The following is a 27631-nucleotide window of genomic DNA, read 5'->3' as shown; positions in this document are numbered from 1 at the left end:
TAACGATTACGTAAAAACGATTCTAAACAGACGCAAGCAACATGCAAAGTGATTTTTACCGAACATAACGTGAACTTGGATTGGCCTGTCCTGGATGTTGTCGAAGGTGGTCGGAGCGTGAACGCGCGACCTACCACATCCCATGCCACGTAAAATCTTCCGTAAAACATCACATCTTACCGGCTATTGTAGAGCCGAACTAAACGCGAAAATAAAACGAACAAAGACCATTGAGTGTTCTCCGATGATATTTCGTAGGTCTTTTCGCGATCGACGTAGAAACGCTAACTGAGATAAAATGGCAAAGCAGCGCCAAAGTTTACATCGCAATAACCTACAGTTAAAATTATATCCCGAGCATATATCGGATCGCGTATAGCTTACGATACGTATAGGCAACCGTTTCAAGGATTCTCCGAGCCGCAGCTGCACGGGACAACGAATCGACAGCTGTGAAAAAATTCGTTGTTAATTTACGCTACGAAGCTACCATCGAGCACGATGGAGGAGCTTCGATTAATTCGATAATAGCGAAAATGACTTTCGTAATCTGTATATTTTGGAACGTTAAAGACAAACATTTTTGAGGCAAAGATATATCGTCTGGATTCTGCGTGTTTGCGCAGATTTGCGGTATATCCAACGGGTAAACGATGCCGAGATCGTTAAATTTTTCTGTTAACTGCGACAAACTTCTCGACATCTCCGTGTATATATTTTCGAAAAACGATCGTTGCTTCTACGTACCGAAAAGGAATACGTAACACGTATAAACGGAATTGCAAAGAGGAAGCAGATCCTATTTCACGTTCATACGTTAGATCGATCACAGGAAGTCGTCATATCTTAACCCTAACGTGCATTTCCTCCTATAGTTAGAAGTACGGGTCCTGTTTCCACTCAAGTTCAAATGCCCTCGACGCAGTTCCTGTGCAGCGTTGAACGTCACGTGCTCTCTGCTCACGTGCTCCTACCCTCGTGAGTAGAAATTACTATGTACACATATGTTTTTAGGAAGAAGCGTAACTTAGAAAAGGAACAAGACAGTGTGCGCTATTTTAATCGTTTAATAATAGCATTATTTAATTTTGCTTCTTAATATGTAGATAGTGGACGATATTTTATATATCGATTCGTAAAATAAAATAGACCGATCGAGTTTCGTTTCGATGAAAATACCTTTTTTAAATCGTACGTAAATATCTCTGGAAACAACGAAGGCCAATTTCAGCCACTCCATTGCATTTTATCTTTTAGCTGAACAAGGTTGAAATCTTTCGAATAATCGATAATCACGTATTCGATAAACTCGCTTTCCTTTTACCCTCGATTTTGAAATTCAACAGAGCCTATCGTTTACACTTCGCGTGAAACGAGCATACCAAGCAAGAGGAAAATAATTTTTAATCGAAGAAAAAAGAAAGAAAATTAGAAATTATCCATTGAGGAATCGTCGCCCGTGTTATCAATAGCGAGTTGCCAAATCGATCTTTATTTCTGAATTCTCTTTCGTTAACTCGCATTTAAACTCAATTCCCCGTACAAACGTAAACGTATCTGTCGATTCTTTTCCAAAGAAAACATCAAATAAAAAAAGAAGGTTGATCGTTAGATTACCAACTAAAAAAATAATCTTCGACTCTGCCATGCCCCACTTTACCATCGATCGATCAAAGGAGAAGCTAACGACACCAACCTGCGTCTATTAAACCTACTTCTTCGAAGGCTATCCCGTTTCGAGATCACAAATTTTTCCAATCGTTCCATTTGCCCCCGGAGAGATCGATTCGCGACAGAAATTCAGCAACGCCCGAGCAAAGTTGCACGTTCGTTAAAACCTCTCTCCGGGCAAACCATCGGTAGCATTCGCGTCATATGCCGCGTCGTGATTCCAGGTTTCCAGGAATCGATCGGCGAATCTCAGCGATTTAGGTATCGGTACAAGTACGATATCGACTGTGAACCTCGGCTCTGTCGGCCGGACGTAGAGCTCGCGTATTTATAGATGACACATTTAGGCCAGAAGCAACGTTTCAACTATCTTTATTTTGGCAGGCCACTCTCCAGCTCTTCGGTGTGTGTCTGCTCGACCTGACTGTAATTAAAGTTACGAGAAATCGTCTTGAGCGTAAGCTCGCGCAATTGTAATTTTGCCGGTTAACGTCGGCCTATTAATCGTGGATCACGAAATTAGGAGCAGAAGAGGTCGAAACGGGCTTCGCGGTTATTTCGGGTCGCTCGAACTCGCCACCGGCATTGCGACACCGTGTACTTACATATTATGTTACCTTTGGTAACGCGCGTGTCGTCGCGGTTTCTGTGTTCGTGTCAACCGGAGATTTCTGCGACCGATATCGAATTCTGTTAATCGACTTGGCCGCCTGAATCGAGCGGAAAATAGAATTGGATTGGATTCGCGAGGGTCGGCCCGGTTATTAAAGCTTCGTCGATAGAACAACAGAAACGTCTTACGAGACGTTTTTCTATCGGCGAGTTTATGTTGATTTTCATTTTCGAAATTTCTCTCGTCTCTGCTGTACTATTTGCCAGATTTCCGATCCAACGAGGAAAGTTTATTCGCGAATGGGCACATCGACGATCAAAGTTTAACGTCCCTGTTGTGTGTGTTAATCTTAATACGTAAAAATAGCATCAGCGCTCGAGTTATCATTTAGTTCATAAAGACACTAGGTTTTCGCAGACACGTAGGCGTCTGGCTCGATCCCAATCGTGTCAAAGTATAAATGAAAATGACACGGAGGTGGTAGCGGTTCCGAAACGACTAATTAAACTGAAACGTAAGTATCCCACGTTAGTCATTTAATTACTCACCGAACTGTATGTGCCGCTTAACGCTACTTAAATGAATTATGATCTTATATTATTGGCAAATTGAACAACCTTGGATCTATCGTGCTAAATTATCACGAATTTTCTATCGAGAATCGAATTTTTCTATTGGAAAATTTCTATGGATCGCTAAAAAGACATATGGAGAATTTGTTCGATATCGATTTATTCGACTTTACGCGATCGTCGAGATACTTTTCAAATCGACGAAGATATCTTTCATTTTCCCTAGTTTCTAATACGAAATGGTATTCGTTTCTTGTTTTCAACGATGTTTCCTTTTTCTACAATCAGAAAAATTGATTATCTACAGGGTAGTTGGTAACTGGTGGTACAAGCGGAAAGGGGATGATTCTACGCGAAAAAAGAAATCAAAAATATAGAATAAAATTTTTTTTTTAATTTTTCCATCGAGACAACGATCTACAGTGAGATCCGTTGTAACGAGATGCGATAAAGAGCACGCATACCGAGCGAAAATTCAAAGTCGATTTTCTTGAAAACAAGGACTCGAACGAAAAATTTTTATTCTATATTCTCGACTTCTTTTTTCGCGTAGAATCACCCCCCTTCCGCTTGTACCACCAGTTACCAACCACCCTGTATACATACGTATGCATAAAATACAAAAGTGACTGATTCACTCGTCAACGTTCAGCCCAAACCGCTGTGCCTAAAAACGTGAAATATGAACAGCCCACTTCTGTCATGACGTGGTCCGTGGGACAAGAACTGGGAATTTTGAAAAATTAATTGTATTCTAAAGAGGTAAGAGGTAAGGGGATGAATTTTTCTTAAAGGACAACCACGTGGCTCGTATCCCAAGAGTTACCGAGAGATATGAACTTTTCGTTAGAAACAAACAAACACGTGTTTCAGCGTTTTTCGAAATTCAACCCTCACAGGGACCACGAAGGGGTAAGGTGTTCTTCCAAACGATGAACGTACCTCTGTGTGTATCCACTAAAGCTGGGTATTTAGAATTTGGCAAACAAACTTCTCATTAGAAATAAATAAACACGCGTTTGAGCGTTTCCGGAAATTCAACTTCTAAATGGTAACAAACATAAATTATCGTAAAAAGAAATACCGAAGCCGTGGCCGAGCAGCTAGTTGTTTCCTTATTGAATTTATCTACAACTTGACTTATGCGCTTCATTAGAGAAAACTTAATATTTTAGTACCGTAAATTCTTTGACAGTGTAAAGTCTGGTATATCTAATTTACAATTCTATAGCGACGACACAGAGCTTAATCGGAACAAATATCTATGTTATAATCCATTTCACGCATACCGATCGAAAACAGTCGTCTCGATTTCGATATTCTGTTTTACGTTAAGATCTCAGCGAACTCTTCGTCGCAAAATAAACCTAACGTATTTCCTATCAGTTTCGCGTATTTTCGTAAACTCCTAATTCAACAAATTTCTCGCCATCAAAGTCACTACGAACAACCAAAGTTAATAACAACCTTCCTAGCTAACCAATTAAATCGAACAACGCCCGCAACATAAAGACTCGGGAAATCAGGAAGAATCAATACGCGAGCAGAAATAGTGGAAAGTTTGGCTACCATCGCGTCTAACGCTCGAAGCTTGGTGTTCGATGCGAATTTCGCATTCCGAGCATCGGGAGAAAGTTTGGACGATAGGAGAGTTCGACCATCTGGAGAAATAAACAACCGGTTCGCTTGGACAATGCACCGCGATGTGCATGGTGTTTTATCTAGAGGCAAGATCGTGTCGTTCAACATGGAAATCGTTCGCAAAGGTGGCGAATAACGTGCCGCAGGACCACAGGGCAACGTGTTACAGAAATAAATACAGAGTCGCGACACGTTTCTCCTACTCTCTCTCTTTCACTCTGTCTCTGTCTCTCTGACCGCGGAACCCACCGAAATAAATGGATCACTGCTTCCTGTAATTTGAGACCACGAAAAACATTTTTCTAGGATGCATCAAACATGTTTGTTTCGGAGGGAAAGTTACGAACTACGCTGCAAACGCATCGTATTAGCTTACGATCTTTGAAACGAACTATAGCGGCTGTGAAAGATATTTGCGCATCGAACGGTTTCTTTTTTTATCAGTTTCTACACATTTCGTTTACGCAGCGTGAAATTTTCGTAGTCGCACGAACGATTGCTATTAAACGATAGGAAATGTAACATACCGGGCCTAATCGGCTAGTACGCGAATGCTAAAATAAGCACAACTACCTTAACGTGGCCACTACCAATTCGGTAAAAGCGAGCGATATCGGATTTCTTGCAATTGCTAAAAACGTTCGAACAATAGGAGGGATTATACGCAGAAAATCGTAATGCCACTCGTAGCGACGTTGCCTCGTTTATCCGCACGTGCAACGGGCTTCGATTGAAATTTTTCGCATTGATGCGAAGAAATCGTCACGTTCGTTATAATGCCACGAACCCATCGTCGCGAATCTATCGGTACGAATCGTTCGCTAGCACGTCCGAATATTTCACGTCGGTCCGAGGCATCGTTTAAAACGCGGACTGGGCGCAGCTGTTGTAAACGAAGAGCCGATGTTTCGCGCGCGAACGAAAATCAACGCGGCGTATGGAACGTGCGGCCACGTGCGATCTTTATCTATAGATCGCGGATCACGGAAACGTATAGATCGCGGATAGGACCGGGCCAAGATGTCGGTTGGTTCTGGCACAGATTCGTTTACCAAGGGCCAAATTTATGCGTATACCACAAAGCAACCGGGCTGATATAGCTAACTTTTGGCCATTGGCCACAGGTTCCTGGTGCTAAAGACTTTCTTTCGTCTTTTAAGACGACACGCGTATCCCTGTATTTCGTCGATTTTAGCATTCGGTATCGGTTATGGAAGAGTTTGGAAGCATATCGGTGGAATTTCACGCAAAGTTTCCGTCATCGTTCGGGGAATAAACGGATTTCGTTAGAATTAAGAGGCTGCGTTCGAAACACCGGGCGTGACCACCCCTGTCGTAAACGTGAGATTACGTCTCGTCGGCGCGCGTCGCGGCGCGGCGTCTGCGTGGACGTAAAATAGCAGTAGCCGAGTGGAACAAGGTTCGTTGCCCCGTTTTCATCGCGATAGATGCAATTTGAATTCTTGCGGGCAAGATCTAATTAAAGCGAGATCGGACAAAGAGGTATTTACGATCTACGGTAATATTTATTCCAACAAAATGGTAATTCGCGCATGTCAGAAGGAATTCCCTTCGAGATCGATCTTCGAACCGACGGGTATATTTTCGTACACGAATTTAGGACGAACGATCGTTCTCCATGAGACAATCAGCTGTTCATCGACTATGACCGATGTCGACAGGGGGTCAATTGCTCGAGGGAAATAGCCAATGAAGGTAGTTTCACTAGGGAAACAGGAAGGTAACTGATCGTTCCATTGTCCGCTCCAATATCGGTGACCTCTCGCTCGAGCAATCGCTTAATTTGCAGGGACATCTGTACGCGATACGTTCATCCGATCCGGGACTATAAGTAATAAATGTAATCGGCTCTTATGCAACGATATCCTACCTCGATCACGCACCGTAAAATTGTATCCGTTCCATCCTGACGATTGATAGACGTTTGAAAATTTTAACGAGTCATTAATCGCCGATTCGTTGATCTTAACGCTTCATTTACCGAGACATTTGAAAATATCTATAGCTTTGTTATTAACGCGATACGTACTTTTTATTTCTATAGATAAATAAGTTCCATTATACAGGGTGGTTGGTAACTGATGGTACAAGCGGAAAGGGGGTGATTCTACGCGAAAAAAGAAGTCGTACAGTGAGATCCGTTATAACGAGACGCGATAAAAAGCACGCGTACCGAGCGAAAATTCAAAGTCGATTTTCTCGAAAACAAAGCCTAGAACGAAAAATTGTTATTCTATATTTTCGACTTCTTTTTTCGCGTAGAATCCCCCCCTTTCCGCTTGTACCACCAACCACCCTGTATATAAAAATATGCGTATACGTATAGAAAAAGTTGATATGTCAGAAATAACGTTATTTTCGTATATAATTTTGTAATAATGTATTTATCAGTGATCATTATAAAGAAAGTGGATATATCGATTTATTAGTCGCTTCAAAATTAATCGAAATATATTCGTCGTATTATACGAAACGCAGATAATGTTCCTCCACCCACGCACAGTTTATCTTACGAGCACCAAGTTTCAGTTTGTCAGTATTTTTTTATCTTTTAACAGCTGTAAGACATATTCTCTTGAATCTCGATAACGTACGTTCTTCAGAATTTCTCTTCCTCGATTACGAAAAATATTTCTCGCTTCGTTTAAAGATACGATCGCGTTATTTTTGCAAGTTTTATTAAAAACGTAAAATTAGATAAGGAGTTTTCACGTAGTATTCTTACTCGAGCCTATTATTAATTCGTTTCTTTCTAACCGACAGTTTTATTAACATTTGGTATTTTGACGTTGATGGTGTCAGAGTTTCGTGTCTGTAATATTCCTTCTAACCCCGTTCCGCTGCTCCAATTTTTCTATCTCAGTTTCATACACGTTTCAACAAACGGTAACGACACTCGATGTCTTGTGAACATTTTTACGCATAAAATTGAAATCTGATTGCTATCTTACCAATAACGAATCTTCTATTTTATCTTCAATCTTAGGAAGCTTTTTTAACGAAGCTTGTACACTGTTACATTGTATAGATACATTTACATACTTTTGTTACACTTTGAAGATATTCTGAAGAAAACAGAGAAAAGACACTTATCTCTCTTTAAAAGGTAATAATTTAGGAATAATTAGATTTGTTAATGAAAATAGTAATTTTTTAACGAATCGAATGATTCAACTGGTCTTTTCGACGCTGATCAAAGAAGAGTTTAATATTTAAATGCGAAATTCGAAGTTGCTACTTACCATTTATTAACGGCAGAGTTTGATTCATCGTAATGTCCTGCAGTGGCATATTTGTGCTGTAACAAACACGAAACAAAAATACCAATTAATCACCAATTAATTCATATATTGTACATGCACGCAATACAATTTCAAATTAATTCCATGGATATACGTTAATTGATATTTTCCGATAAAAGAGTAACGCAAGGAACTGCAATGTTATTTTAAAAATCGAGAATACAAAATGAAAAACAGGAAGCTTTCTTTTACGACTCCTGGAGACGATAATGAAAGTACGTCACCGAAGCTTAAAGATGGTTTATTTTTGGAATAGGGCCGAGAATGGAGCGGAGGCACGTGGTGGCTCCTGATTCCATACGAAATAGACTGTACGAACTAGACCGAATTAGATGAAACTTTTAAAAAGGATCAAGATGAAGATTGCGTTCTATTTCCAGAGCGACGATCGCTTCAAAGTAAAACATTCGATCCTAAGGACAAGGTTTGCGCATAGATAAACTATTAATCAGACGACATAACAATCGTCCGAACAATCTCCCGCTAAAATTTCAGCTCGTTAATTTTAACAGGCTAGAATTTCAATTACTTGACACGTCCGGCGAACGCGTTGCTCGATCAGGATGATATTTAATCGTACTTCTTTTTATTTCCCTTTTCCGTCATTCTCTTGATAACTTTTGATACCGAACATCCACGGGAAATCATATTCGCAGTTGACAAAAGAAAATGATTCCTTTTAGTTTCCATCGGCGATACGAGTTCCCTTAACAACGAATCAATTAAAAGAATAATCAATTAGAAGAATAGAAATTCAAGACTGAAACAGTTAATTTCAACAACTGAAATTACGTTCGAGAGTGTGAAAATTCGCGGTATGACATCCGGCGGAATTTAAGGAACGATTCGTTATAATTAAACGCGACCCAGATTTTGATTGCAATTTTCTTCGTTCTGACGAATCGGTTAGCTCGATGTAAAACTGTTTGCGTGATGTGTGACATGTCAGTGATTTATAGTTGCGGGCCACTTCAAACCGAGTTACGGTATACGAGTAGTAAGGAAATGCAGAATTTCCAGAAAGGTTTAATTTAGATTTCATCCAAACGCTATTCCTGCTGACCAGTGTTGAAATGTGAAATGAGTAATTAACGGATAATGTCTCTCCAGCGGCTTGTCACGGATTTTAACAAGTTCTAAGAGTTGCGCTATTATTCGCGCGCACCGTGCAGTCTGGAAAATCTGACCTCGCTTCCCTTCTGGGACGTCTCACGCTCAGAAATTCGTCTTAAGCATCGGTCCTCATAGACAAAGTCTCGTTCAACATTTATAAGCCGTCTATTTAATTTCAATTTCACATACGAACCTCTCAGAGTCCAAACTGATTAATTTCGCTTTTACGTAAATAGAATTCGTAGACTTCACGATGACGCGCTCTAATCATTATCCAAAGTAAATTACACGAAAACAACTCGACAAATATGGATTAGAAAATAAAACGTTGAAAAACGAATTACGCGATTTCAGCTATTCAGACGTCGCGTTTGTCGACTCGACAAATTAAAGAGACAGAGAAAAGGTGACGTTTAAATAACATATTTTAAATTTACCTTACAATCTACCATTATTCGTGTCATCTACTCGGAGAAAATGAACTCGTGCAAGTCGGTACATAATTGGTTTCTTGAAAGTCGAACTAATTAATCGCGTACTTGGGTGATAAAAGTGAAAAATCGGTCGGTTCGATCTCTGAGATGTTCAGGTTTAAAATACTTTGCTAACAGCAGAAATTGTTAAATACGAACAATGTATATTTCGATGAAATAAATTTCGTTCTCCTAAAAATAATACGCCGTAGAAAGACAACAACGTTGCACGCTACGACGCTAATGGTACAAATTAACGTACGCATTTGAAGCTGAAAATGACACATTGCGCGCAGAGATCCGCAGCGTGTCATTAGCGTTGTTCATCTTTTTCCATAGTCACAAAGAGACGAGGGGGAGAGAACCAGTCGTTTCTTTTAGCGACGTCTATTTAGAAGCTTGCAGTGCACGTAATCCCGTTTACCTCGCGAACCACAGGCCTGTAACCGTGGCCATCCTCTTTTTCGGCAGCACCCCAACATCTGACTCTGATATATTAAGCACTACCCCTTAGGTCCATGTAGAACTAATCCGGATCCAGACTTCTCAGAATCTCAAGACGCCTCAGAAGTTGCTCAGCCCGGAACGAACACGAGGGGAGCGAACGGACCAAAGGGTGACACTATGCTGATATTATTATTGGCCACTTTACGAGACAGGGTTGCTTTGCGTAACGAGCATCGCAGCCGCGACATCCGCCACCAGTCACAAAACGCGACTATTAATTGGCAGCGAAGGTGCTAAATTCGAAACAAAATGGAAAGTTCTCTCGATTCTCAGCTAATAAGTTTGGTAAGAGCTTTGGCTGTTGTTGTTCCTTCGCGCTCGACGCTGACAAACGATTTAAGCAAACGCGATGAGAGGATGGAAAGAAGAGCGAATTAAAGACGATGAGTCACTGATGGTTGCGGATCATTTTATTAATTATGCCAGCGTAGAATATCGTACTCAATGTTTGTTCGAGTTTAGTTTCAAAAGATCGATCAAAAGATTAAGTGATTTAAAAATTAATATTGGAATATCTAGCGAGTAACTAAAGGACTGAAATATATTAACGAAATATTTATTTTGTAAATATTAGCTGAAACGAATATTTGTTCAAATAAGTTCTAATTTTAAATTTTTGTTTAAATATTTAGAAACTAATACTCTAATAAATACTTAAAGGAGAGATTTTAATTTAAAGAATTTTATTTCCTATGTAGATTCTGAACGTTAATTCGTTATGCAGGTTTTGAGCCACGCTACGACTGCTGGAAGAATCAAAAAACGATATATCGTTGAAGAAAAAAGTTTAATTACCGAATGTTTAAGCTTATATACTTGTTGCGTGTTATTGCTACGTTTTAGCTGTAAATTCTTATTAGTATTTCGCATAATAAATTTGTATAGTCGCGCTCTAGTCACAATAACATTCATTGTAAAATAAAGTTGTTGTACTTTCACTAGGTAAAGACTGGAGTTTCGGTGTAAGAATTAATTAGTTGCAAACGCAGATTGCAAGCACATCGTTCGATCGTCGTCAATTATCTACGTCGTTCGTAAAACTACAATTGGTCGCAATAGAGATTCGTTACATAATTCATAACGCATTTCGTAACATGCAAACGACAGTTATTGTCGCGTTTCATGCATAAAAATCAATCAGAAACATGTCGATATAATATAAAGCAGTTTATAAATAAATGTTTTTTACGCGATATCTCGTAAATAACGATAATTATAAAATCATCTATACGAATATCTTAATTAATTAATGCGTGTTAGTAATTCGATAGGAATAGAAACATAGAAGAAACCATTTCACTTTATGAACGCTCCTCGCGAATTTTCTATTAAAATAAAATTGATTCTGAAACTAACAAACTAAAGTTTAATCGATCGCGCTTGTTGCTTAGAAAACGTATATTTGTACAGAATCGATAGACAATTCCGTACAACGAACTTCGTCTTTACAACGATTGATCGGAAGATTCAACAATTGACGATACTAACTTCCATCGGTACACGTTTGGTGTGTGTCACCTGCGTGACAACCCAGCTTGGAAAGACGTTGATAAAGAGGAAAACGATTTTATGAAATGACCCCACACAGTTGTCGTCATCTGGCAAGATGGAGGCTGCTTGTGTAAGTAATCAATACTGGTGAGCAGATATGGTGGCATGGACCGAAAGAGAGCAGTATGTATGCAGCTTGAGCTGTAATTGCTTTTACGATAGAACTTTCTGGCGTATGTTATTCTACTCGCTGTATCCTATCGTGTAGCGATGGATAAATTTCTTAAAAAAAAGTGCTAAATATCTAACGCAGCGTTATTCGAGATAATAACGACCAACGGATCACCTTGTGTTTCCATTGAAAGTAATTCCGTAAATCGCGCTTTTAACACGTTGTCATCTCGCGCATTATGCCGTTGAACGATATCAGAAGAAGCGTGTATTCACATTGACGTGCAAAGTTCGCTCAATTACCGGATCGTTAAACGCGTTAACTTGCCCAGTTAAACAATTAGCTCGGCTCTGCCGAATGAAAACATTGTTTATAGAGCGGTTCAGACTAGCTGCCGTATTCTTATGGCCGTCCGAGTGGGTGTCCGGTGGGCGAAAGAGTTCATTAAGGCTTTAATGAACGCACGAGACACTTGGCGAATGTACGCGTATGTAGATTGATGCAATTCAGTCCGATGTGTCGCAATATTCGCTGTGTCACGACCTATGATAGCAGTGGATTTATATCGTCGGAAGAAAAAATAGAGCACTTTTAGAAAAAATGATTCTGTTTTCTAGTAAAGAGATACGTAGATAAAGTTCCTCGTTGAACGCACGCTCTCCATCGTGATACTAAAGTATCGTAATACCAGAGAATTTACATCGTTAAAAAAAGTGCCGGCTTAACAGCGATGAGTTTACATCGATACGTACTTAAGAGGATAGCAACGAAAAGGAATCTCGTAATATGACGAAAACGCGCAAGGAATTATTATTTATCTACGTTATTGTGCAAATATAGTGTCTGGACGAAGTAGTAAATATGTATAATGAAAATGACTCGTATAATCGCAAGGTGCGTTGACCTCCTACAATCTAACATTCAACGATGCTACAGTAAGCACAATTGAATACAGCTGCATCAACTGACAATCAGACGAGTTATACTTTCTTTCTAAGTAATATTATATTTTATAATAAAGTAAAACATTATAGATAAACAAATAGGTTGAGAGTAACAATAGGTTAACGATAACCTTATGCTTTGGACTTGTACGATTTTTATAAACAGTACGATAAAATTCTACGATGAATTCGATATAATTATACATTCGTATTAATAAACGAGGTAATTGTAAAAAGCATATACGGACACCTAGTAATAAATCGGAATACATAGCGGTATAATTAATTAAAATAAACGGGACTTATTCCTCTCCAACACTTTACTTTGTACGATACAAATAGCCAGCAGAATACACACAGAATCATTGTGGTTTACTTGTGACTCATTTCGTAATCGAAACAATAATTCGCGCGATATCCGCACCGGAGGGACAAATATAAACTCTTTACGGTACTTTTCCTAGCTCAGATCAACTAACAGTGGCAAGGTAAATGCCACTGTTACGATAAACGTTCAAATAAGATGTTAGAATAAATTTGTTATATATCGTAATAGATATTCTATATCGAGAATTTTTGAGAAAAAAGTCTGGTATAATAAGCTTCTTCGACAACGGAAACACGTTACAAATGTATTCATTTAAGGAATTAGAATAATTCCAAAGTGATACACATATTTTGCCACTTAAGTCACGGAGATCTATGTGTTTGTCTCTGATTTAGAATATTTGAATCGCGTGTAGTTTACGACGGTATACTTTACATTCGACCATCCTGTTATTACGACCAATTATACGTATTTTTAATACGAAAGATAGAAAGACAGCAGTTAATTAAAACGAAAGTGAGATAAAGAGCGACACGTTGGACGTGTGATACATTTAAAATAGGCAATGATCTAACAAATGCAAAAAAATGCAGCCAGTCAAAGAGAAAGTGTGGTAAAAGTCGCGAAGATGTTAGATACGATGAACACGATACCGCGAATAAACCATATTTTTATTGCTCTCTTGAAATATTTAAGTATCTCTTTATAACTATCTTTGAATAACTCTTACGATGTTGTTTGCTGCGATGAACATTTTATTGAATTTCGGAAAAGATTACTGCCGAGAATCTCTTAAAATATGAAATAAAGATTTTACACGGTACATTAGGACACACAGCAGACTATAATCGAAAAATATGTATCTCGGCAGTGGGATATTTTTGTCGGAGGCCAACGATTTTCAAGTTCAGAGAACTAAGACGATGCGCTAGGGAGAAAGGAATTGCATTTAGCGGTTCCTTTGATTTTCCTGCCTCACAATGAAACGTTCGATGCTGTTATTCGAAGCTGTCAAACCGAACCCTACCGTCATGCATCGAGAAACTAACAGACTAAGGTTTACCCCAAAATATTCACGATAAACAATCTAATTTTAAGAAACTAAGGGGAGACGGCATCTTTCGCGTATGTAGCTTCGATTTGCTTTGATACAGTAACGAATTTCCTCTGCCAGGCGTATTTTTAAAATCTTTCTCCTTGTAACATATTTCTCCGTATTCCATTAAAGTTAATCGCATAAAGATCAGAAAGGGAAAAGGGAAAAATATCGAGTATTGGTGGCTTATTGCCGTAAGTTGGTCGAAAATTGACTAAACGCTGTATACATGCGTTTACAGGAAAATACAAATATGGAAAAATGCACGTAATACGCGTAATATGCAAAAATATATAAAGAAAGATTACAATTACAATGAATACCATCTTCTAACATCTACGCATTGACTTTGAATTCGATGAATACAATCGCGACAGCAGAGTCCCGTTATAACGTTAACGAAATTTCAAAACGTTTTATAAAACTCGTATAAATAAAAATTTTTCATGACAAACGTTTAAATACTCTTTCATCGGCCATTGTATATGTTTTTACATGCTGTGCGCAATTTGTGTATTTTTTCATCTTCAAATGCCTCGCAAATGCATAAACATCCGCGGTTTAATTATCATGCAGTTAGTAAATTAACGTGGAAACGGATCCAGGTCAATAAGCGGTTACTTACTTCCGAAACGGACTGCAAACGCTACCCCAGACGCTGGTTCTGGTCGGCGAGGGTGAGTTGTTTTGATGTTGATTGGAATATCCGTAGCCGGCGAAAAACATATTGCGGTAATTGTTCCTCATTTGCACACGAAAAATATGACTTCCCGTACGAATAGAATGATCCTCGAATCGAATCACACGCGAAATCACGCGGCCATATATATATATATATATGTACAAAACAAACGTACGTAATAACTATGCACAACAATATAGCAACAAACAACGATAATAACAAGGTGAATAATAGTTTTGTGATAATGCTATGATAACTTGTACTTTCAACGGGCCTCTTTGGCACCTTTATTTGGCACAGAGCGTCACTGTACTAGAGTTCTCAAGCAAGCGTTATCAACGCAAACGTGATCCAACACCATCAAAAGCCCTCTCTCGTCGGTCTTGTTAAAAAGCTATACCGAAATCCAACGATTATTCGTGGCGTAATTCGGTAGCTCGTGACCCAATGAACATTCGAAAAAGTTGTTTTCCACAGTTTCGATTCCCACACTAAAACTGTGTTAGCACGGTCGACCTATATGCTGCTGGATCGATCAATGCAGAGATAACTCTCGCTCAAGACGACGCGTCAGATGATTCGCACTAACCGTGTCCCGATGCACTTCCTAGTCACTAAACACCTTTTCCACGAAACGCCGTTTCGAGTCTGTTTCGCGTAAACTCCTGTTCGATACGAACGATCCGAGACAAGAAAGGATCGAAACAAAAAACGAAAGCGAAAAACACAACGAAAACGCAGTCTGGCACGCGTTGAGACCACGACAAAATCACCCTGTCACTGAATCAGCAGTTTATATTTTAGCACAGTCCTTTTGGAAAATGGTAATAAGAGATTTCTCGATGGTCGTCTGTCGTCTTCCATCGTGTCCGACGACCAAAACCACCGTCGATCGAACGTTCGTAAACTTTCGATCGTAAATTATTTGTTTTCTCGACCAAACGATGACACTGAGGGGAATTTCCAAACGCTTGGCTCGGTCAGGCGTTGCCTTTATAGATAACGATTAACGAATGTACTTTCGACGAAATGAAGACACTGTTGGATACCGCACGTGACATCACAACTCTCAACCTACTCCAGCGATAGATTGAACGCAACTGAGGCAGGCGTCGATGCGACACGGACGCGACACGGCTCACGTTCTGATCGAGGGGAGGCACGAACGGAGGGTTTAAGGTCGGAAGATTCGTGCGGCTGGTCGAGGAGCAAAACGGAGGCCTACGTATGGACCCCAGCCGAATGGGCTAACGGCGGGCGGTGGTGGAGGGAGCCTACGGAAAGTGGTGGTGGAGCGGTGGAGCGGCGGAGCGGTGGGGTAGAGATAAAGAGTAGACGAAGAACGGAGGGAGAGCCGAACGAAACGACAAAAACAGATAGAAAAGCAGGGTTGTAAAGAGCCGGAACACTGCGTACATCGGTCAAACACAGTGCCTCTCAATTGGGGGTAGATAAATAAAATTAATGGTTATGGAAAATAATGGATTTTGAGAATAATCTTCTCTTCTAATCTAATCTTGAGAATAATAAGTTGGATGAGTCTGATGGTGAAAATGCAGATAAAGGAGGCGGAGTCAATGAATAGCTATGAAATTAGTCATTTTATTGTTATAAAACAATTTTAAGACGAATCGTGTGTTATAAGATCAATATACATGCTACATACATATATTTTATAAGAGGTACCTCTCTTTTTGTGTTGCAAATACGATGACAAAGAATTAACATTTTACGGCTTCAGAAAAACAAATCAAATTTTCAAGATAAAAAATACAGTCTGTTTAATATAACCGTATTTTTAGCGAATATTTAATTTATACCGCATACTGAAAATTGTTATTCTAACTCTTCTTATATGTTTCTTTGCGTCTTCATTTTTCATTCATTTCATTTCATTTTTGTTTTACGTATTTATATAGTCTATTGAAATATTTAAAAATGCAATCCGTTTAATACATATAATATAACAATTATCAATAAACTACTGTTTCAGGAAATTTCTCTGTTTGTAACTTATTACTAAAAAAAGATTATCGATTATAAAGGCTATATCATATATTCTAATAAGTAGAACGCATTCGCTAAATATTTGAAAGTATTTATCGATAGCTTAAGTACCGAATAATTTAATTAATTATTGAATTTTTCAATTATTTTAAACTTTGTATTAAAATTTATTGAAGATTACAATTATACAAAATTGTTAAGAGAAACGGTTCTTTTAGATCGCGGAAATTTCATGAATTTCTGATGCGTGCTAAGTATTCCTCCTTCGTTTCATCTGTCTTTTATAATTCTCCTTCTCTGACAAAAATCCATCCCATGTGGGGAACATTCGTTGAAACATAAATGCGTTCCGGAGAATTAGCGACCACAGAAGTAAACGTTTTTCAACTGCATACAAAGAACGTAATTGTGACGATACAATACAGTTTTTATAGAAAAGTAAATATAGAGATTTATGATTTGACCCTAAGATATACATCAGCAAGCCAGGTATATGTTTGTAAATAACGGTATTACTATCTTAACATTAAAAAGAAATTATACATTGTATTCCTCAAGTACTAAAATTAGCCAAAATCCTAAACATGCATAATGAATTGTAATTCTAATTTTGAACAGTTCACGGTAGATTTGAGAACCATTAGACAATGAACTCCATCCCTATTTAGCGAGATGATTATCATTTAAATGAACAGAGAAATATGGAAAGTAGTAATTATAGCATATATATGTATATTAGAAAAAGCAATAAATAATATAGAACGTTTCAGATAAATGAATTTCATTCGTTAAATGAATTACTACAATGTGTAGTTTTAACGTTTCTTGCGTGTAGTTAGTCACGTAAAATATATCTTTATGAAAGGCATCGACAAATAAATTTCTAATTAATAATTATAAAAATTTGAAAGTTTCCTCTCACAAGAATTTTTCTCGTTTTACACAAATTCTACAATTTAATTAATATTAGCAATACAATGTTGTATTTTCAATTATCTTGAAAGTAGTCATTCTGCTTATGCATGTTTTTGATTGCAATAAACAGGAATATAATGAAATATTATTAAATAATTACATACAAATATAATTTTAGCGCTTTATCTCTATATATTATATATTAACACTAATACCATAATTATCATATATAATAATGCTTTAGCACATTGCTCTTTTTATAAAATTAAAATCATTTGTAATAATGCATGTATAATAACATTGTTAATTAACTTCGAACTTCGGTATTCACTTCTAACCTTAAAATTTAGTCTGCAGAAACTTTATGCATACATGCATATCATTTTTTGGATATATTAATATTTATTCAGAGCGAATGTGAATTTTTGAGGGGGGAAAATGAGTTTAAGAATTTACAATAATAAAAACAAATTATAATGATTTAAAATTATTGAATTGTTTATGAATAGGGTACTTTACGGAGATTTGTCGGTAAAAATGTTTTCCACTATACTTATACCCTATTGAATGTACTAATGATTTTGTAAATATTACTATACATATTATGATGAAATACAAAATACAAACAAATAACCAAAATTAACATAAATTATTTCTAATTCCTTTTCTTTTTTATTTTACAGTTACTATAGACTGTTTTACTAGACCTGTATAAATTATTTCAAGTACATCAACAATATATTAATCTCTCTTCAAGTTGTAAACAATACTATTACAATATAGGCATACAATATATTATAAAATAGCGTGAACAAACGTGTGAACAAAGACCTCCAACTTTGAAAGACAAAAATAACATAGCACGATATGCAAAGCCATAAATTTACTTACGTATCAAAATAATTTGTCGTGGCAGCCGTTTCATCCATAAAATCCTCCATTTTTTATTTAATTTCACGATACACATTAGCAACAAACAAATAAAAAACAAAAACTTACATGCACTTTCAAACCGTCAAATTTAAAAACTAATTCTCAATATTTCCACTGTACGCGCTAAATGCATGCTCTATATTTTTCTACGTCAGTCCTACCAATGTTACACATTTACGTTTAACATGAAAATAAAAATGAAATGTTCCTAGTATAACGACAATTTTATGAGTCACGGCGTGAAAGCAAAACGCCATATAATCAAATAGTGACGACATTATATGTACATATAATTATCTTTGTATACGAGAAGATAAGAAGTGTTGTATTTATTTAGTGTACGCGTCTAGGTTTCTTTAAGATGAGTCACACAAGTATCCACTCGTTTTTCAGTATCTTAATATTATTCTTGTAAACTATTGTTATTCACGTTGTTTGTGGAGTAGTGCGAGTTGGTCATTTGCATTTCGCGCTGTACACGTTGTGCTAATTTTCTAAAACAGGGGACACTAACTATACCTACATATATAATATCGAGCTTCAAAACCAGTGATTACTTAAGTAACTGAGTGACTGGACAGTAGTGGACAGTATGGCAGTACTCTGCACTTAATCCGATAGTTCGATATATGCAAAATTTCTGCGGCCTTGGGTGTACAAATTATTTAAGGATGACTCGATCAAACCTAGTTGTGATGGATCAGTAAAGAATGAATTCTTGGGACGTTACATTTTTACTCTCTTCCCTTTAACATTGCTCCGATAGACGGGCACGGAATCAGCACAATATCGACTTTGACAGGTGCTAGTTGTCATTTTTTGCTCGTCTAATTGGAGGTTATAGCATCATGTTTGCAACGCTGAAAAATAAAATACGAGAGGAAATAGGGAGTGACGTGTCAACTGTCGTTAGAAATGCCGGCAATGTGCGCGGCATTAACTCGAGGCATATGTCTCAGGTAAACATGTTGTTACCATGTGTAACTTATTATCAGTGTGGAACCGATAACGCAACTACATAGCATACTTATTTATAAATGATCTATAATTGTGATCTATATTTGTAGTAGTCACTTTAAATCATCATTAATTTTCAAGAAAGTACTGGCGATATTTTAAGTTAGATATTTATGTTTTTTATTAATTCCGCATATGTTTATCGGACGATTCATTAATATTTCATATGTTCGTTATCTAATTTCGATAATCACAAGATTTGCTCGAATACCTACTGATAGTTTAGTCTATTTTAGAGACATTACTTTATAGATACTTTTGCTATTTTTGTACCGTTTAAAATTATGTTTTTAATTAATCTACAACAGACTAAATGTTTAAAATGAAATTGTAGAAAAGACCTTTTATAAATTTTTATCTATAATATAATGTAAAGCATTGTTATGATCATACGTATAAAGTGAGTTATTACAATGAATGATATTTTTTTTCTAGACGGGATCCACGAGTAGCATCAGTGGATCTCAAATTTCATTAGATGGTTCGCGTGAGGAAAATATAGCTTCACCTTTACCACCTGTTTCTTTGGAAAAAGATACCAGTTTTGATCTTAAATTAAATGATAATATGCAACTTTCTGCTAAAGATATTAAAAAACTTGAAAATAGAGAAGATGAATGGCGGAAAAGATTGGCGAAAAAGGAGGCTGAATTGATGAAACGAATGGAAAAGAAAGAAGAGGATTGGAAAGTAAGATTTTTGGAAAAAGAGAAAGAGTGGAAAAAAGTAGTTGAAAAACAGGAAAAAGAGAAGAATAAGATAGAAGAGGAATTAAGACATGTAGAAAGTTCAAAACGTTCATTGGAATTGGCTCTTAAAGATGCAGAAGGTACATTTGTAATTATATGATACAAATTTAAAAAAGCAAATTAATGTTGCTTGATTTAAATTTTAGTGGCAAATGAAATTTATATATATACGTATCTAAATTTTCATAACTAATATTGTGTTTCAGAATACAAGAAAAAATTATATAGTTTTCAAGAAGATGCGGAACAACTAGAAGGTTTCCAAACTCAAGAAATGGCAAAAATAAAACACCTAGTAAGTTTTATATATTCTTTCTTTAAAAGCTTACCTTTATCATTTATATTTTCTGCTTAATACGCTTCTATGTTTAATACTTTATATACTTCTATATTTATTTTATTTATTTTAATTTAGTTACTGGCAAAAGAACAGGAAGTAGAAGAAAAATCACATCATTTAAAAGCAGCCACTGCAGAAATTGACAGTTTAAAAAGTGAAGTCTCTCGTCTTAGAAGATACGAAGATGAATTGAACAATGTACAGGTGAGTAAATTATCTAATGATTGGTTTCATTTTAATTATCACGTGAAATGTATTATAAACTTCAAAATTATGTTAACATAATTATTTAATATAGTTGTGTTAATATAAGTTGCTTTGATGATTGACATCATTTAAGTGAGTAAACATGGACTATACTTTAAATTGAGTTTAAGTATATTTATATAAATCTTTTATTTTTAAATATATTAAAAATTTTTTTCCACACAAAAATATTCTATGTTAAATATTAAGCTATATATGAACATTTACAAGTACTATCTTAGATTTAATATTTTAGGTTTACATTTACTTTTTATTTACTTACAAAATTTGTCACAACTTTGCAGAGTCTAGCAGTTTGTAGCTTTTAAGGAAAAAGAAGTAATCCCATAAAAATCTTAAGTTATTCTATTTCCATTAGATGAGCATTGTATTTTACAAACTAACAGCTTTACTTTGTCACATGTAAGGAATTAGTATAAAGAAATGATTGGTTCGATAAAATAACAATTAAAGTTTGTTTTTGATTTATAAGATAAAACAGTATTATTGATAAGATATAATCTAAATTTGTCCTTGTTGTAATAGTATTGTTTCCAATAAATGCAAATTATTTCTTATTGCAAATGAATTAATTTGTTATGTGTATATATATAGTGTTATATAGATAATTTCATAACAATTTGGTTTAAAAGTAAATATTAGATATTATTTTGTCATGAATTAATATTTCAATAGTAGCTTTTCATATATTGCATTTTGTGTTATAAATTCATTTATAACATTGAACATTTTTTAATGAGAAGGGATAAAGCTGCATGGAAAAGTCAATTCTTTTTGTTTGTCATAATGTTTTTTTAAATGAATATTTACCTTTATAGTGCCAATTATTGATCATGTGGTCTGCTACAAAAATAATGACCATAAACATATTTTTTAGGTATAAGCACGCTTCTTTTTAAAAATTAGTTTTGTTTTTAAGCCTCCCACTACTTTTCTTTCTCCTTTTTTTATTTTATATATAGCTTTTTGTTTTGTCACGTTTTTGCCATGTTTTTCTGCACATTTTTTGTATTGACACATAGTATCAATCTATGATGAACAGGTGACATTTAGTCAAGAATCTTAATTATTTGGATATTTAGAATATTTGGAATATATTTTAAAATAAAACAAATGAGCATATGTTCCATAACTCTTATTTGTACTCTTAGAATGCGCTTTTAATACTTGATAGGAAGTATTTACTTCCATTTTATTAAACTTAGTTTGGGAAAGAACAGGCATTTTGTTGAGTACAAACAAATTGTGAAAGAACAATATTCTTTTATTGGTTATGGAACATGAGCAATACCTAAGTGATACTGAAAGTTTTGTGAAAACGACATACGCATGAAGATTGGAAAACTTTGATAAACGAGAGCATTGGAGATCAGAGTAGGCGGTATTTTCCGCTAATTCGCTGCTGCTACCGCTGATGCTAGAGGTACGTCTTCAAAGCTTTGCTGCTATTCTGCAATAAATTATTCTGCAACATAAATAACTTCTATAGATTTTACTTACATCAATGTTGCTCTTTATGTAATTCTCTCCTTGGTGCAAAATTTTATAATATAGGAGAAATGCATGTATTAACTAATGGAAGTGGTTTAATGGTAAAGAAAAATTTTTCATCTTATTATAATAAAATTTAATTTAAAATATCTCAACTATTTCTACTGCAGTACTCATACTCCAATGTTGTTACTCTCGTAACAGCGTGGAATAATTATTTTAAATAATAAAATGTCTCTTATAAACTTAAATTTTTGTCATATCCAGTTATATAGCAATTAATGGAAAATTTGAAGAGACTTTGAACAAAAAATTTATTCAACACTATTTAGTTTTGCTTCATAAATTTTTTTCTTCATTTTATTCACTTTCAGCATTATTATCATTAACCATCAAATTCATCATTCGCTTGTTCTTGGCTTTATAAGGTTTGGATTATTTATAATATTCTATTCATCTTTATGCATTAGAGCAATGCTTTGGTAAGGTTTGCAATGAAGCTTTACAGAGCAAAATGTAATAATGATAAATATAAAAAAACATTCCTGGTAATAATATCACCATTTTCAGGATGAAATGGAGACACTACGTCATTCTACTCAGCGTGAGAGAGCTCAGCTATCCTGTCAACTGGCACAAACTGAAGAAGAAGTACGTCACCTAAAGGATAAGGTTTTTGTGTTAGAACAAAGAGTCGCATTAGAGAGTAATGATCAAGTGACAGTGGATGAAAGAATAGCTGATCTTATGAGAGAAAGAGCACTGTTAGAAAGAAAGTTAGAAGAAGCTCATCTTCATTTATCCGATATAAAGACTAGTTGGTCAGGAAAAATATCTAGCTTGGAGACACAAGTTGGAAGACTTAGTAGACAGGCTGGTGAAGAAGGTTTGGAAAGGAGACGAGTCGAAGAAGAAAGTGAAAGACTGAAGCAAAGGATTAAGCAGCTAGAAGCTGAAATAGAGGTGAACAATGTTGTCATGGCGACGAAAGACGCCAAGCTTTTGCGCATGGCAGAGGACATCGACGAGATGGCCACGGAACTAAAAGAGCTCCGGGCCAGCGTCGATGATGAGGTGGACGAATTTAAACGACAAATTGTGAGTTACCGCGATATGTAGTCGTGCATGGGCTAGATTGTTTCGAAGAGGATGTCTTGTTAGAGTTTGAAATGCAAAAAATAACGAACATTCCCCATTTGTCAGATGGCAATTTTCAAATGATCACAGCATTGAATAATAGATTTAATTTTTTAAAGAATGTATAACGATAGAATTTCCAACATAGATATTAGATATATATGATATAGATATATTATAATTCCTGTTTTGTTAATATTTGAAAAAGGAAGTTGATATTTCCATCTCGAATAATTTCTTTCATTTTTAAATTAACTGTGATCGCATAAAGTTGTGTTTATTTTCTGATTTGTTATAAGTGTTTTAATAATTTTATAAATTACTAAATGTTTATGACGTTACACCATTAGTGTAAAAACACTGGACGCGTAAAAATACGAATGTCTGGAACGTGTATACACGAAAGTTGTTAATTTACAATTGAAAACTACATATCGCCTATATACTTGCATGTTATATCTATGATGCTTGACGCTTAACGCACAGAACATTTATTTTACGTATATTTACTAGCACACTCTTTTGTTTATAATTTTTTTATTTACTTTTATATGCATGGAAAAATTTATAATGTACATTATATTTCATCAGTATCACGTATCAATAAACAAAAATAATTGTAGACTACTTTTTAAAACTTCCACATTTCCACTCCGCGTGTATTTATACATGAAAATTAGATAGTACCAACAATAATATTTTTATGTACGATCGCATTTCTGTATATTTTATTTGTGGAATAAAGAAAAGAACAAATAAATTATATCGTTTATTGCATTCGTTTTTGTGCTTGTTTTTAACCCATTTTTATATCCCCCTTTTTCAAGCGGCTTTTTATATATTATTATATACACAAATGTGTACACGATTTTTTTCTTACAGGGTTAATAAATCATATTATATTTTGCTACACCAACGACACAGTCCGATTATATTTACGTTGCTGTAAATATTAGGAATGCGTATCCAAGCTGATACAATTAAAGGAAAACGTATCGTATCCATATTCGTATAGAATAGAAGATAGAATGGTTATATAGAATCGAAAATCTTGCAGAAAGGCAGAAGATATAACAGAAAGCTTTTTTAATTAATCAAATGTACTCAAATTAAAATTTATTGCAGGTGTGAACTTCGGAATCAATGGCGCGTTCCGACATTATTTTGTTTATCATATAAAATGAATTGATAAATATTTTACATTTTTATATACTCTCTTCATATAAATTTAATATCTCCATTTTATTATATGTGCATTTATCCATTTTAAGTATAATTGTTACAAAGTCGATAAGATACAATAATCTCCTATTCAATTTTTAAAATTTCTGTTCATTAAATATTTTTTCTTTTATAATGCCTTCCGTCATACTGTTTTGCGAATATTGTTTAATTTAAAAATATTTTGATAAATTTATATTAATTTGCAAATTTGAACTTTAGTTAAGATATAAGACTTATGTATCATATTCTTTTCTGAAAATATCATTATTACTCTGTACTTTTCTATGTTATTGTTACTTGTGTTATTCTTATTAATGTCACTTTTCATAAAACGTTATCACTTTGAACGTTAAATTTTGTTGAATAAATTCTGTTGATAAATCCATTTTACCATAAATTCCAAAGATAGTAGATAATGAAGTAGGTAATGAAGAAGTAGATAATGAAGCATATTTTAAATAAATTCAATCATTGCCAAACTACAATTATTTCGTTTGAACATTATAATATTAGATACCACTCACATTGTTTTGTTGTTTGCTTTCTTTTGTCAGGAATCATCGTCAAAGCAAATAACCCGGCTGAAACAAGATTTAGAAGAAGCAACAGCAAAACTTTCAACTGCTACTTCAGAATTAGCCCATGTTCGTCTGACTCTAGAAGGTGAACGGATGAATAATTCTTCCTTACATTTAGAAGTAGCGCGTCTACGGGAAGATCTGGAATCTGAAAGAACAGCATCAGCAACATTAAAAGTGTGCCTAGAAAAGGAAAAAAATGAAAAAGACACTGCATTATTGAGAAACGCTCAAGTCTCCCAAGACATAGAAATGGTAAAGCAAGAGAATCGACAGCAGGAAGTCGAAAATATTGAGTTACAAAATAGAATAGAAACCTTAGAGCACAATTTACTAAGTAAAAGTAAAGAAGTAGAACAAGCAATGACGACGCTAGAAGAAACTAAAAAGAAAATGTTGGAATTGGAGGAAGTAGAACAAAATAGGAAAAAGATAGAGAGAAATGAAAAACTACTTAAAAGTAGCTTAATGGACCTAGAGGAGCAATTAAATGAAAAGACTAAGGTAGACTTGAAAAATAGATCTATGAAAATATATTTCAGAGAATAATATTAATTATCGAATATATTTTTAGACAATCAAAGTCTTACAGCAGCGACTAACCGATATGAAAAAGACCCTTCAACGAGAGTTGAGAGTTCCATCTTCATCATTGGATAGCGATGTTGAACCTTCTGCAGCAATTCTCAAGCCCAGTTCGTCGAAAACGGTCACTGCCAGGCACAATAGCACAAGAGACGACGATGTTAACTTTAAATACCTTAAACACGTTCTCATAAAGTTCCTAACAAGTAGGGAATACGAGGTAAATGTAATGTACTTTCTAAAATTCCAAAACCATAATATGTAAAATAAATTACTAAGAATAGTATGCTGAAATAATTTTGTTAAACAACAATGAAAAGAAATGCATGAGATATTTATAATTTTTCAACTATTTCCTAACTTACATTTTGTTCATTTGTTTAAGGCTCTTCATTTAACAAGAGCAGTAGCTACTCTTTTGCATTTTTCACCCGAAGAAGAGCGGTTGTTGCAAGAAACTTTGGAGTGGAAAATGTCATGGTTTGGTACACGGCCTAATTTAGGTTTTGGACAAACTGCCAAAGCTATACCGCCTAGCTGATAGCTGAAACAAATTTCTCTTTCTATAGATATCATAAAAGTGGCCACAGATTCGTGGGTAAAATCAAAAAATTGGATCGCGTCGATGATCGATCGCAAATGATTATAAATACTTGAGAAATTAGGGAGGACACAAATGGAAAAAGTTTACAAGCTAGAAATTTCATAAATTTTGTAAAATATTTAGCCTTCATAATACGCGTATAATTTATTCGCGTGAACAAATATTGGTCATAGTTAGCTTCCAAAATGCCCACTAAAATATGTAGCATCAAATATTATTTAGGTAAAATAAGTCAAATATAGAAGAATTTTGACATTCGTCATACACTGACATTACAAAATAAATTAGTGAAAAATATGTACTACATGCAACATATAAAATATCATCTTTTTCGGTACATAAATACTTGAATATACACAATCATTCTGCAATATTTAATATCCAAAAATCATAGTTAAATTTATTTCTATATACAAAAGTCTGACACGAGATACTTTATTATTAAATTGATACTACATTTATCATTTTTTGTTATATTCGAATTTTGAATATACGATTATTTTGCATATAAGTATTATATTGCATTATGTATATTATCATCTATTTCATATTTAATGAATGTAAGTTGAAGCAAGTTGATATGACTTAAAAAGTATGAAATAATTGCGTCATCGTTATATGATGTAAACAAATTAGATCTTTTAAAGGAATTTAGTATCGTCTAGATATAGCCGCAGATCGGTTATAAAAATTAGGGAAAATTTGTTTTAGCTCCGTTAATATCGAAGCTATTTGTAATTGCCATAATTATTATTTGTGATATGAATATTGCAATTGTGTCATGTTCATGTTTGTAAATAATAAGATGACGTTTCTATATGAATAATTAAAGCAGACGGGGTGAAATAACTCATTAATAAAATCTGATAAAATGATTTATTTAATTTTTCACCTATGTCTATATCGAATGGTTGTTACCTTCGTCTACAGTACATAATAATTTTGTGCATCTTGTGAAATTATTTTACCACTAATAAAATTTATAATTATATAAATAGAAACTACAGATATTATATTGTATCTTATTTAAGCAGGCAAGTATGTAAGAAAATTATTTCGGGAAATTAAAATTTTTACTTATTACCAAATTTTGTGAATTTAGGCTTTAGACTTGAATATTCTACGTCAGATTAATTTGATCAATTCACTACATTTTCA

General features: G+C 35.0%; 2 protein-coding genes across 7 annotated transcripts in view; one reads left to right on the top strand and one right to left on the bottom strand.

Moving 5' to 3' along the window:
- LOC126871047 (centrosomin) overlaps positions 1-18504 on the bottom strand; it is a 38412-nt gene extending 19908 nt beyond the window's left edge. The window contains exons 1-2 of one of the 5 annotated variants that reach the window (XM_050629406.1): positions 18440-18504; positions 7761-7816 (exon numbers count right to left, since the gene is read on the bottom strand). In XM_050629406.1, coding sequence (XP_050485363.1) covers positions 7761-7816; positions 18440-18489 — 106 coding nt within the window. In that variant the 5' untranslated portion in view covers positions 18490-18504. Of the gene's footprint in view, positions 1-59; positions 308-7760; positions 7817-9830; positions 9878-14569; positions 15772-18439 lie in introns of those variants that run through there. The other 4 variants (XM_050629409.1, XM_050629405.1, XM_050629407.1 and 1 more) reach the window with 4 other exon arrangements.
- A 147-nt stretch (positions 18505-18651) lies between these two features.
- On the top strand, positions 18652-26768 carry LOC126871053 (golgin subfamily A member 1). 2 transcript variants are annotated; one of them, XM_050629415.1, is made up of 8 exons: positions 18652-19440; positions 19934-20327; positions 20454-20542; positions 20663-20791; positions 22916-23308; positions 25261-25788; positions 25859-26089; positions 26255-26768. In XM_050629415.1, exons 1-8 carry the CDS (start codon positions 19330-19332, stop codon positions 26408-26410), a joined length of 2031 nt encoding a protein of 676 aa, XP_050485372.1. In that variant the 5' UTR covers positions 18652-19329; the 3' UTR covers positions 26411-26768. The 2 variants fall into 2 exon arrangements, with proteins under 2 accessions (XP_050485372.1, XP_050485371.1); XM_050629414.1 differs by having other exon boundaries at positions 22916-23443.
- Positions 26769-27631: the final 863 nt, after the last annotated feature.

Source organism: Bombus huntii, chromosome 11, assembly GCF_024542735.1.
Source record: "Bombus huntii isolate Logan2020A chromosome 11, iyBomHunt1.1, whole genome shotgun sequence".
NCBI lineage: Eukaryota > Metazoa > Arthropoda > Insecta > Hymenoptera > Apidae > Bombus > Bombus huntii.
Note: the sequence above shows the minus strand (reverse complement) of the source record. Positions and strands in the feature narration are given on the sequence as shown.

Bases quoted from the DNA above. Each gene is read 5' to 3' on its own strand.
- LOC126871053 (XM_050629414.1), top strand. From the start codon at position 19,330: ATGTTTGCAACGCTGAAAAATAAAATACGAGAGGAAATAGGGAGTGAC. The intron at 25,789-25,858 runs GTAGACTTGAAA...ATATATTTTTAG, and splicing joins AATTAAATGAAAAGACTAAG to ACAATCAAAGTCTTACAGCA. The intron at 26,090-26,254 runs GTAAATGTAATG...CATTTGTTTAAG, and splicing joins TAACAAGTAGGGAATACGAG to GCTCTTCATTTAACAAGAGC.